This window comes from Leptinotarsa decemlineata, unplaced genomic scaffold (assembly GCF_025532065.1).
Source record: "Leptinotarsa decemlineata unplaced genomic scaffold, Ldec_3_MD MMD2_P_RNA_scaffold_4, whole genome shotgun sequence".
NCBI lineage: Eukaryota > Metazoa > Arthropoda > Insecta > Coleoptera > Chrysomelidae > Leptinotarsa > Leptinotarsa decemlineata.
The window spans coordinates 2,546,896-2,560,228 of NW_027412531.1; the positions used below are offsets into that span (position 1 = coordinate 2,546,896).

The 13,333-nt window shown below is 33.5% G+C and overlaps 1 protein-coding gene across 2 annotated transcripts in view; it reads left to right on the forward strand.

The window, feature by feature from the left end:
* S1P (membrane-bound transcription factor site-1 protease) overlaps nucleotides 1–13,333 on the forward strand; it is a 31,654-nt gene that overhangs the window by 2,148 nt on the left and 16,173 nt on the right. For both annotated transcript variants that reach the window (XM_074186664.1, XM_074186665.1), the window contains exons 2-4: nucleotides 1,028–1,326; nucleotides 9,937–10,316; nucleotides 10,381–10,586. In XM_074186664.1, coding sequence (XP_074042765.1) covers nucleotides 1,028–1,326; nucleotides 9,937–10,316; nucleotides 10,381–10,586 — 885 coding nt within the window. The remainder of the gene's footprint in view (nucleotides 1–1,027; nucleotides 1,327–9,936; nucleotides 10,317–10,380; nucleotides 10,587–13,333) is intronic.

Sequence of the window (13,333 nt, forward strand, 5' to 3'; positions counted from 1 at the left end):
TGTTTGTACCGTTCACCATCAAGCTCTGAGGCTATATTCATTGAAAACCTTGAAGAAATGTTGATGTATTATTTAGTACTAAATATCGTTGTGTGTTAGTTGGCGATTTTAATATTGACTGGTTAACTGATTCTTTTTATTTATTTATATATATATATATATATACACACGGGCAAGCCCAATTCAGATATAATTAAGATATTGGTGAATTTTTCTTAGCAAGATCTTATGATCAACGCAATGAAACTCCTTAGAAAGATCACAAAAGATCGCAGCTGCTACATTACCAGAATTAATATCATATCAGAATAAATATCATAAAGAAATGAAAAGATGACATTGTGTGTATTTTTATTGCTTTTAAAATCAAACTGGCTTTCACTTAAGATATTTTGGTGTTGTTGGAAAACTGTCAGACGTATTTTCACAAGTTTTTCGATAACTTTGACTATAGTTGGAATGAGAGAAATCGGGCTAAGATTCGTGGAAAATTGGTTCTTTCTATTCCGGAAATGATATTATTTAGTCTAAAAGCAATCTCTCTATTTCTCAGGAACGACATTAACAATTCAAGTATGTTTCCACGGATTCCAAATGTATTTAATTTAATCTCGGTGTAAGTTCTGATCTAAACAATCAAATGCTTTTGTGAGGTCAAAAAAAGAGCACCCACAATTTTTTTTATCAAGATATTTGTAAATGTCCTCAACGAATTTCGGTAGTTTCGGAATAAGTGAAAGCCAAAATGTTTTTTCCCCGAAAACTAATGTGTCCTAAAAATATTCTCCTCTCGATTTGAATAGCTGAGTTGTGATATTATTATTTCACCAGCGCCATTGGTAATTTGGATGCTGGAATCTAAATGGCTACTAAAAAATGGCTATCCACCTCATACTGGTCCCCCTTGAAATAGTCCGGCAAAAAAAAGAATTCAATACCCCAGAATAGAAATTTACATTTTAGTGAATAAGTACTTTTTTATAGAAAGAAAACTTTATAAGGAAAAATAATTTTTTTATTCTTACAGGATATGGAAGAGTGAAGCCAGATATAGTTACTTACGGTTCAGCTGTGAAAGGATCTCACATAAAAGGTGGGTGTCGCAGTCTTTCTGGAACAAGTGTCGCATCACCGGTAGTAGCAGGGGCTGTAACACTCCTAGCTAGTGGAGTTTTACATCGCGGGGATGTCATAAATCCTGCCAGTATGAAACAAGCTCTCATGGCATCAGCTAGGAGATTACCTGGAGTGAATATGTTTGAGCAAGGCCATGGAAAACTGAATTTGATGAAAGCTTATCAAATACTAAACAGTTATAAACCACAAGTAAGTACTTATTCATGTATTCGTTAAGTAAAAAATACCTACAAACTTTAATGCTTTCTACTTCTCCATCTTTATACAAAGGAACGGAAGAAAACGATAGATTTCTTCCTTTCTTTCAGTCCTAAAAACATACCCCTTTCATTCTTATTAGTCAGTGGGCTATGCTTGAATACTGGCAGTAAACAAATCTAAAGAAATGAACTTTGAACATTCAAGCCAGTCTCGGATATACCTACACAGTAGGTTGAATCAGAAAACAACTACTCCACTGACCAATACCACGAGCGGTGTTGGATTATATCTGACAGGCGTCAGTGTAGGAGTTTTCACAGAAAATTTCCTGCATATGCAATTGGCAATACAACTGAAAGAGTCGACCTTCAATTCTGGAACGGGCCAGTTGTATTGCCGATTGCATATGCAGGAAATTTTCTGTGAAGATTCCTGCACTAACGCCTGTCGGATATAATCCAATGCCCTTCGTACTATTAGACAGGGGAGTAGTTGTTTTCTGATAGGCGTCACTCCATTCAACCTACTGTGTAGGTATATCTGAGACTGGCTTGAACATTTAATTTAGATACCCCTTTCAATTTAATCAAAATATTATTGGTAAATATGAATCTGAATGATTCTTGGACCCAGCAATCTGAACCAATGGCGTTGGAAATGATAATTGTTTGATTCCATAAATAATACTGCTCTCAAAAACGGTGACACGTTTAAAGGGGTCGTGTTTGATCGAAGGCTTACATTTCATACTCATTTAACTCAAATTGTATCGTCAGCGTTGAAGCTATTGTGATATTTCTCCAGAAACTGGGGTAACTTTTCAAAAATTTACGTTTCCTAATCAACTTATCTACTATTTATGATGCATTGTTTGGAACCTTTGGTGCAGTAATGAATATTACTGGAGTTTTTTTCCCAACACCAAATCGTTATTTTTAACACCTCGACACGTGTTTTGATCACCATGTGATCATCTTCAAGAAGAAGATTAAACTGGAAACTTCCCTAAGCTAACGCTATTTATGCTATACAGGTATTCCATACAGGTAAACTATACAGGTATACCACACATACAGGTATACCACACCTAAATTAATTTTACAATTTGCCTTATCTATTATTTTACAATATGTCCTTATGTAATGTTTACATGTTTGAGCTATATATAAAACAATTTTCAGCTGGATATATGATGGAATCGGCCGATACTTGATGAAAATCCATAACTAATTTAAAAACACTTTATTGTGTGATTTTCACTAGATAGTTTTACAAAAACGCAACACGTGTATCGCCATACAATGGCTTCCTCGGGCGTGTCTTAATAACTAATTCTACATATTAAATGCTATATATACCTTACTCTACAATTTGTGGTACCTGAATTTCAAGTACCTGAATTTCAAGTACCTGATTTTTTACCTAAGTTTGTAATTAATTTAATTACCTGAGCTTATGTTCCATTTTCCACATTTGAAAAAAAATTCAGTAACAGAGTTATTTAATTCTAATTGATCATTCAGTAAATTACCCGAATTCCTGCATCTATTGATTTCTTAACATTCTAGAAGATTGAGTTTCAAACTCTTCTCTTCTAAATGTAACACATCGTATTCATGGTTGAACTCATTTCCTTCTGCTAATAGGTGGTTTGCAAATGTGGAATTGGTCTTTCTATTTACAAAACTACTTCTATGCTCTTTACTTCTTTGGGAAAATGTTCTTCCATGTTGGCCAATATACAGTTTTGGACAAGAGTCACAAGTCAGCTTATATACTCCTGATCTATCCAACAACGAAGTTTTGTCTTTATTGTTTTTAATAAATTTACTTAGATTATTATTCGTTCTGTAAGCTACGTTTACGCCTTCTTTCTTCAAAAAAACGGGCAATATTCCTGGTTGGTTCACCCAAATATGCCAATGTCCTATAACTGACGTTATCGCATCTTGAATATGAGTAGACCAAGTCCATGGCTTGCTTTTGAAGTTTTTTGGTAAGAATGGCGTTTATAATATCTACTTTGTAACCGTTATTAATCGCGATTTGTTTGATCAAATTCAGCTCTTTCTAGAAGTCCCTATCAGGCAGTGGAATATTCAATAATCTGTGAAGCATACTATTGAATGCAGCAACTTTATGCTGGTAAGGGTGTTTGGAGGAATTATGTATGATAATGTCTGTGTACGATGGTTTGTGGAAAATTGCAAATTCATGTTTATTGTTATTTTTCGTAATGGTTAAGCCAAGGTAATTTATTGAATTATTTACCTCCCTCTCAGTGGTGAATTTTATTGACGGGTGGATGGAATTGGCATATTCAATGAACTTGCCTAATTGCCTATCGGTACCAGTAAAACATAAGTACTAAGATATCATCTACGTATCTGTACCAGTACAAAAAACTGTTAGCTAACTGATTATTATGGATTTCATACTCTATGTTATCCATGAAAATTTCCGCCAGTAAGGGACTCAAAGGGTTCCCCATTACTAGTCCTTCATTGTATGAATAGAATTTTCCGTCAAACTGGAAATAATTTTGAGATAGACAAATGGTGAGTAAATCTACAATTTCCTGTTTTATCAGTGGATTCACGTGGTTTTTGTCTAAGAGACACTCAACTAGTCCAATTGTTTCAATTGGCGGAATACTGGGAAATAACTTTTGGACATCAAACGATATTAATTTTGCGTTATCCGGAAGAATTACATTTTTAATATTATCCACTAATTGATAAGAATTATTTATACTGAATTTTAGCTTGAAATTGGTATAGGTTTGAATCAATTTAATCAAGATTTCTGAGATTTTTACGGTAGGTGCCGTTGCAAACGACACCACAAACGACAGAGCTATATAAAAAATTAATTTCACAATATTACCTATCCAAATTTATTTTTACAATGTGTCCTTATGTAGTAATCAGTAAATCCAATAATATTATCTTAACAAGCTATATAGTATGCTATTTGGTATTGGTCCGTCATTGTTATTCATAATATTATTATGTTTACTTATTTCTACACTCTCATAAGCATCTAGTTGCCTGTTGTTAACTTGTCTAACTAATCTTAATGAACTAAAGTCTATGGAATGGTTTTGTTGCAAAATATGATGAGCGACTGCTGATTTTTCAGGTCTTTCATATTTTAAGTGTTCCTTATATCTTACTTTAATAGATCTTTTTGTCTGTCCATAATATTTTACATCACAGTCCTTACATTCAATTTAGTAAATTCCAGACTTTTCCGAATTCACGACTTTGTCTTTTGGACTTCCCAAAAGGCTCTGTAGTGTATGACTTGTTTTAAAAACAACCTTCATACCTAGTTCCTTGAAAATATTTCCAAAGTTCTTCGTATATTGGTGGTATGGAACTGAGATGTAATTATCTTGGTTTTTGTCCTTTCTGAAAGTCGAGATTTCGTTCATTCTTAACCTAAACTTCTTCTTTCTTATTATGCCATCTGCAATACCCCTCGAGAAACCGTTAGTGGCTGCTATTTCCTGTATTGTACGTTTTTCTTTTGTGAACCTATCATGTGTTAGAGGGAAAGTCAAAAGACGATGCACCAAAAAATTCAACCCAGCACGTTTGTGCTGTCCACAGTGATGTGAACTGTCAGGAATATACCTGTACCTGCTTGTTTCTTTTCTAAATATATCGTATTCTAACCCTCCATATTGGCTCCTTATTACCAAAACATCAAGAAATGGTAGTTGTCCCTTATTTTCTAACTCAAACGTGAATTGTATTGATGGACATCTATTTTTTAAAAAGGAAACAAAGTCCTCAATATTCGATTTTTTGGTATCGAATATCGCGAAAATATCATCCACATACCTTAGCCAAATCTTAGGAAAATACTTCGACTTTTCTTTGGTTTCCATTTCGAACCTGCTCACGAACAGGTCTGCCAGGTAGGGGGACAAGGGGTTTCCCATGGCCGTTCCTTCCTGTTGTTCATAAAAGCAACCTTCTACCTGGAACCGATTTTGTTTCATACACAAATTAGTAAGAGAAACGAATTCATCGATTTCGTTACCATTGAAATTATTTTCCTCTAGTAATTTCCTGAGGTATTGCAAGGTCTGTGGAATTGGGACGCTAGGAAATAAGGAACTAACATCAAAAGAACCATGTTTTTTGTATATTGTATGGACTTTGAAAAGTTTTTTATACTAAAACCTAGTTCCGCAATAGACAAGGTTTCAAATTCCTTAGTGAGCCACTGATCTACTATATTTGAAAGGGGTACTCGTTGTCTCAGCTATGTCCCTGATAACATTTTTCCCAATATCATATCTTTCTTCACTCAAGAGGAACGTAACAAGCCTATGGACAAGAAAATTTAGTCCTGCCATTTCATGTTGTGGACTCTTCCAATAGATACAAAATTCTCTAGGGTCTACCATGATTACTTCTAATTACCAAGCAATCAAAAAATGGTAACCCCATTTTCAACTCCACTTGTCATGTGAACTTGAAATTTTGAAATTTGTTGTTACGAGTTCAAACAAAGTCCTCTATGCACGCACACACACACGGGCCTCTATATGATCGCAGTCATTGTTTTGGAGTTCGGGAAAAACCTAAAGAAATAAAGGAATTAACGAGAGGTTGAGTCTTAACTCCGCTCAGTGATCAGAAACTGCAATTTGCATATATTTTCATACACTTTGAAAACAACTAAGGTTATTTTCATATACAAAGGCGATACAACAGCGATATTGCTGCCAATATTTGGCCATTATCCGATATTACTACTTCATTACTAGTATTCAGCAAATTGTTGATAGTATAGATAATGTTGAAAGATTGGAAACTCAATAATTATAATCTATATCTTAATTTTTCCAAGTTTCACATATTAACAATGAATGAATTACGTCTAATTGTTAACTCCTTCGGCAACAAAAACAATGTTCATGAGATCTTAAATTCCAAAATGCTCAAAGTCATTTTTGAAACAGGTGAACATATAATTTTAAACCTTGTAAATACTTCTCTTCAAACTTCTAAAATTCCAAATTCTTTAAAAGTTAGTACTATAGTTCTCATTCAAAAGGTAAGCAATACAATCAAGGCTAGCGAATATAGACCTATAAATACATTACCACCAATAGAAAATATTCTTGAACCAGCTGTTCATAACCAGGTACTTGATCATGTTGAAAAAACTGAAATTTCAATAAATAATCCATCTGGATTTCACAAAAAATATTCATATGATTCCGCATTACAACTCACATTATCTAAATTCAAAAAAGAAGTTAATAACAATAAATTTGTAGTAGCTGTTTTCCTTGATCTGAAGAGGGCTTTTGAAACAATTGACTGTAATATTTTTCTAATAAAATTAAGAGGTTATGGCATTGATGGTGATGTTTACCAATGGTTATCTGACTACTTATCCCATAGAAAGCAAAAAGTCAGAGTTCAAGATATTATCTCACAGTCATCGGATATACTTAAAGGTGTGCCGCAGGGAAGCGTTTTAGGACCTCTGCTTTTTGTCTTATACTTGAATGACATAAATTTGTTCATAAATGTTGATTTTGTAAATTTATTTGCAGATGATACACTATTGGCATGCTACGATATAAGCTTAGATAACGCTATTGATAAAATGAATGCCACATTAAAAGATGTAAATGAGTACCTCATGGCAAATAAATTGAAACTGAATGAAATGAAAACTAAAAGAATGATTATCACAACAAAATATAAATGGAACAACCTTGATTTAAAAGAAATAAATCTACAAATGGATAATGAAAACATTGAAATTGTATGTATCAAATATCTTGGATTCCAGTTAGATAATTTATTACTTTTTGGCAGTCATCTCGATTATATATGTAAAAAAATATCTCAAAAACTATATTTCTTTGCGAAAATTTCTGGTAATTTATCCACTCAGATAAAATCACTGTATACAATGCGATTATCCAACCACATTTTGATTATTGTGCTTCTATTATTTTCTTGTTTAATCTAAATCAAACATCTCAATTACAAAAACTTCAAAATCGCGGTATGCGAATTGTTCTAAAAGTGAATAGATTCACTGAAATCGGAATCATGTTACAAACGTTGTGGTGACTTACAGTTTCTTTACTGTTGTATTACTTAACCATGATATTTATATATAAAATTCTGAATTACTTATCACCTTCATAATTTTCTGAATTTGTTAGCCTAAATTTAAAAGTGCACAAATATGCCACAAGAAATCATACTAATTTTCATTTATGCAGAACAAATAGGAGAAGTGCCATGAATTCTTTATTTTTCAAAGGATGCATACAATAAATTACCAAATGTAATTAGATCTAGTCCATCATTAGGTATTTTAAAAAAACAGTTATTGACATCCATCCATAAAGCTAGATAGAATAATATAGTATTTCCAATACCAATTGGAACAGCACAGAGAAGGAATTCCCGCCTCGACATAGGCGTCGGCATATTATTTTTCAGTGGTAGTTTTTCAGTTACTTATTCTTACAAACATAGCAATTGATCACCCCATGAAAAAGTTATCTCAACTGAATTTTTTCACCATGGGTATTTATGAAAAACTTCGAAATTTAAGGTAGTTGATTTCCGAGTCGAAAACTCTAAAATACAATGAAAACACAAATAATCACACCGAATTCTCGTCAAACATATATTTACAAAATAATAGAGGCCAATAAAACTGCTAGAAAAATCAAAATTCTTCTTCGCTATATTCGGATGAGTTGGAATCATCATCGGGTTGAATAACGATCGGATTTACGGAACTTTGCACATAATATTTGTTCTCTTCTTTTATAAAGTAGGCCACACAGTTCTTCCACACAATTACCTACTTCATTCACCACTCGCCTTATATTGTCAAGCACCACAGCAGTCAAAGTCGGTGACTGATTACATTTCCGCAAGCTTTCTTTCATTGTGGCCCAAACCATTTCAATTGTATTGAACACACAATAGTATGGAGGCAAACGTATGAGAATATGACCACGTGTTTCACACATCGAATCAATATTATACTCTTTTTTGAAATTACGTTGTTTTATGGTCGCCAGTAATACCTTTTTCGTTGGAATCTTTTCGGGTATTTCCATGTCATGATTTCGCATGAAATCAACAATATCTGCTTTTTTTGTGTTATTGTTTGGTATTGTAGTCAATAACCGATAATGTGGCTATGTGTTAAATATTTTTGTTTATTATTATAGACATATTTAATGCAGTTCAGTATATATACACAAGGAAATGTTAGTGTTTTAAGCTCAGCAAAACAATGTCTGCAGCACTGGCGATATTTGAGATTCATAATAATACTGATGCATCTCCTCTGTAGCCTAAAAATTTTTTCCGAATGGGAAGAGTGACCCCAACTCAGCACAGCATATGTCATGTTTGAATAAAAGTAACCATAATAAGCTGACATTATAGTTTCTCTAGATACAGTTTCAACAAGTGATCTTATCATATATGTAATTTTTGAGAGCTTAGACGATAGTTGAATAATGTTTTTTTCCCATATTAGACCTGTATCAATAATTATTCCAAGAAGATTAACCTCTTCACTTCTTGGCAGATCTGAATACAGAGGTGTGAGGGTAAAATTGATATTTTGGGTATTGTTTTGGTTAAGAGAAAGTTTGTTCGCTAAGAACCATTGTTTCAAAAGGTCTCCAGAAAGCCATAATGATAAAAGTACCCAAAAACACTTAAATTTTCACAAAAATCGGTTTAAACGATGAGATTGGAACCTTTGGTGTAAAAGTTGAAAACTTTTTCTAGAGATCAATTACCCTAACACTAAACTGATGTTTTTGCACTTGACGCGCGTTTCGCTAACAAGGTTAGCATCTTCAGGAGAAGCAAATTGATACTGAATCTAAAGACAAGGGTTAGCTGTTTATATACCTAAAGTTTTTTGGTCCGATGTGGACTTTGTTTGTTGAATGATGATTATCCTAATTGATAGTGTTAACACTAGAAGAGATGTCGATGGCCTTAATACTGCATATATCAATTTGATAAGTAAAATATCTGAATAATTTACCCTTTTTTCATTATTTTTCTTTCTGCCATTATTAAAAAACAGACACCACCTTATCAGAATCACAGATAAAGCCATTCGTTTGTTTCATGTCGTTTTGTGTTGGTGTTGTCTCGGAAATTTGGTTATTGCAATGTTTTTTATTTTTTTAAATATGATTTTTAAATTAGTAATATTATCAACAGGAAAAAACTACTTTTCTGGGAGTAATTTAATTAGGAACTCATTATTTCTTGTGAAATTGAAACGATAATAATCGTATAAGTTTTGTGGAAGGTATGTTTATGAAAATTCATTGTTACAGAGCCCCGAAGCAGAATTTAATTAAATTCGAAACGTTGGGAAGAAAACAAGTGTTTTTTTTTTTTAGAAAAAATTGACTCTGTTACCCAACTAACCTTTTTTCAAAAAAATGTATTGGATCACTAAACTAGTTAACTGAATAAACCATTCCTCCTGATATTACTGTGTTTTATGAAATTGTGGTTGTGCTGTTTTAAGGATTACTACACTGATTAATTTTTCTTTCAGGCGAGTCTTAGTCCCAGCTACATAGACCTCAACGAATGCCCCTACATGTGGCCATATTGCACACAACCACTTTACTACGGAACTGTACCTGTCATTGTCAATGTCACTATTTTGAATGGTTTGGGTGTATCAGGGAGAATTGTCAATAAACCTCAATGGCATCCTTACACTCCTCAGCAGGGTCACTTGTTAGAGATATCAATATCTCATTCGGAACATTTGTGGCCTTGGTCAGGCTGGATGGCAGTGTATTTGTCAGTATCCTCAGAAGGAGCCACCTACGAGGGACTGGCGCAAGGTCACGTTTCTCTTGTTGTAGAATCACCTCCCGGTAGTGGTGAACAAGAGCCTCGTCAAAGTACTGTCCATTTACCTATAAGGTTTGTGTCTATGTCTTGATTATTTCAAAATTCAACTCCAGCACTTGAAATTGTCCTCTTTCAGAGCTAAAATTATTCCAACACCTCCTAGGCATAAAAGAATACTTTGGGACCAGTATCACAACCTGAGATATCCACCTGGATATTTTCCTAGAGATAACTTGAAAATTAAAAATGATCCTCTCGATTGGAATGGAGATCATATACATACAAACTTCAGGGATATGTATCAGAATTTGAGGAATTCAGGATATTATGTAGAAGTTTTGGGTGAGCTGAATTTTTATAATTACTGTTTCTGTCACTGAATATTATACTACATTTAAATTTTGTTATTGTGGTCAGTGTAAAGAACAGTTTAATATCAGTTATCTGTTTCACTGTTACTTTATTTTGAAGATTAATTACTACTACAAATAAGAAAAACTCTTCAGGTAATTGTGTTAATCTCAATCTGAATACAGAAATAGAAGAAGAAAATTGGAAACAACCACGTTTCTGTGCGGATATTATACAGGGTGGGCCATCGAAAACTTGACACGGAGGTTTTGGGTACTAATCTTGCGTATCCGAAAAAAAAGCTCAGACAGGTTGATTTTTATAGGGAACTGGGGGCGAGCCGCACATCGTTTGAAAGATCTTAGAATTCTCTAAACAACGGTGTACATTTTTTAAAATTAGGACGAACCGTATTGAATTTAAAGTTACTTACTTTATTCTCACTTTAGTATATGCTCAAAATGGGCACCTCCAGCTTCCATGCAATAATAGATTCTGCTGAAAACGTTCTCGAACATTGTGGAGCATCTCTGGAGTGATTTGGCGACATGCATTTGTGATTCTTTGGTGTAAATCTTCGAGTGATGCAGGAGGAGTACAGTAAATTCTGCTTTTCAAATGACCCCACAGAAAGAAATCTAACGGCGAAAGGTCTGGTGATCGTGGTGGCCATTCGATAGTGCCCCGCCTCCCAATCCAGTGATCCGGCAAAGTCTGATCTAAATACTGCTGAACAGGCAGAGCATAGTGCGGAGGAGCCCCATCTTGTTGAAATATTAACAGATCCTCCTGATAATTGTGGTCATTTTTAATAATATCAGTGAGAACGGGATAGTATCTTCCAGAAGCTCCAGATACATTTGTCCGGTTAAATTGCGTTCTAGATAGATAGATAGATCTTTATTTAAAAATAGGTAACCCTAATATACATATATATCCCAATTAAATCAACGGTTTATATATACAACATTAGACAAACACAAAAAAAGAAATACAATGCAACAATAATATACGAAAATCACAATTTTAAAAAAAGAATTAGTAGAATTACAAAAATTACAAGAATTGCTTTCAGTATGATATCTATTTCATCTTAGTAAGTTCTTTCAATTGTTTTTTAAACAAATTCAACGATGATGATGTTTTAATGAAGTCTGGTAGTTTATTAAATTCTTGGAAACCTTTGAAAAATAAAGAGTTCATAGTACTGCGATAAGCAGTGCTGCTAATGTGAATGTCATTTTTACCCCGAGTGTTATAAGTGTGAATGTCTCTATTCAATATTATAAATGTATGAAAGTAAACAGGAGCCAGGTTATTCAATATTTTATATACAAAAATCATTGTGAAATAATACATTCTTTTTTCGACTGAGAACCAATTAAGCGTTGCTAACATAGATCTTATGGGGGTGAGACGATTAGTTCTCAGAATTATTCTCATGCCACGATTTTGAAGTTTTTGTAGCATATTCAGCTTAGTAAGATCAAACAAAAACAGGGCTGATGAGCAATAATCAAAATGCGGCTGAATAATTGAAATATATACCGTGATTTTTGTTTCGGTTGATAATTCCTGAATATAATTGAAATGGGTATTGAAGTTCAGAAAGTTATCCAACTGGAAGCCCAAATACTTGATATTCGATACAATTTCAATTTGTTCATTATTGATGTTTAGGTTAAGGCTATTAATATTAATGGTATCATATCTGTATTTACTTGTGAATATCATAGCCTGACTTTTAGACACATTCAATTTCAATTTATTCAAACTCAAATACTTGCTAATTGATTGTAAAACATTATTCATTTTTTGAATAGCCGTATCTAGGCAGACGTCACTACAAGCAATTAAGGTATCATCAGCAAAGAGGTTAATGAATTCGCATTCCACAAAGAGGTTAATATCATTAATGTATAATAGAAACAATAATGGGCCCAAAACACTTCCCTGTGGAATGCCAACATCATTATCTAACTCAGACGAAACTTCAGACTTGAAACGTACCCTTTGGCTACGTTGCTGGAGGTAGTTATTTAGCCATTGGTATACCTTGCCCCTTATCCCATATTGCTTGAGTTTAACCAACAATATTTTACGATCAATGGTTTCGAATGCTCTCTTCAGATCAAGGAACACAGTAATTACATATTTCTTATTATCCAATTGAGTTTTTATATGGCATAAAGTTAATTGTAACGCGGACTCGCATGAAAACTGTTTTCGAAATCCTGACTGATTATTCATTAAAATACAATTTGACTCAACATGATGTAATAAGTGATCGTATACAGCCACTTCGAGTAATTTTTCGATAGGTGATAATGTATTGATTGGGCGAAATTCATCAGCTTTATTGGTATTAGGAACTTTTTGAATTGGTACAATAGTGCTAATCTTCAAACTTTGGGCCAACAATACGATCACCAAAAATTCCAGCCCATACATTTAATTTTTATGGACGTTGAGTATGCACTTCATGAAAAATGTGAGGATTTGAATCAGCCCAATAGCGACAATTATGGCGATTAACTGTGCCATTTAGAAAAAAAGAACATTCATCACTGAAGCAAATGTTGAAAACAAAATTTGGATTTTCCACCGCTCGTTCACTAACCAACTCGTGAAATTGCAAGCATCGATCAAAATCATCTTCATTCAGTTTTTGTGGTAATTTAATCTTGTAAGGATGCATTTTTTGTCTTTTAAAAATACGCCGGAAACACCCCAGAAAC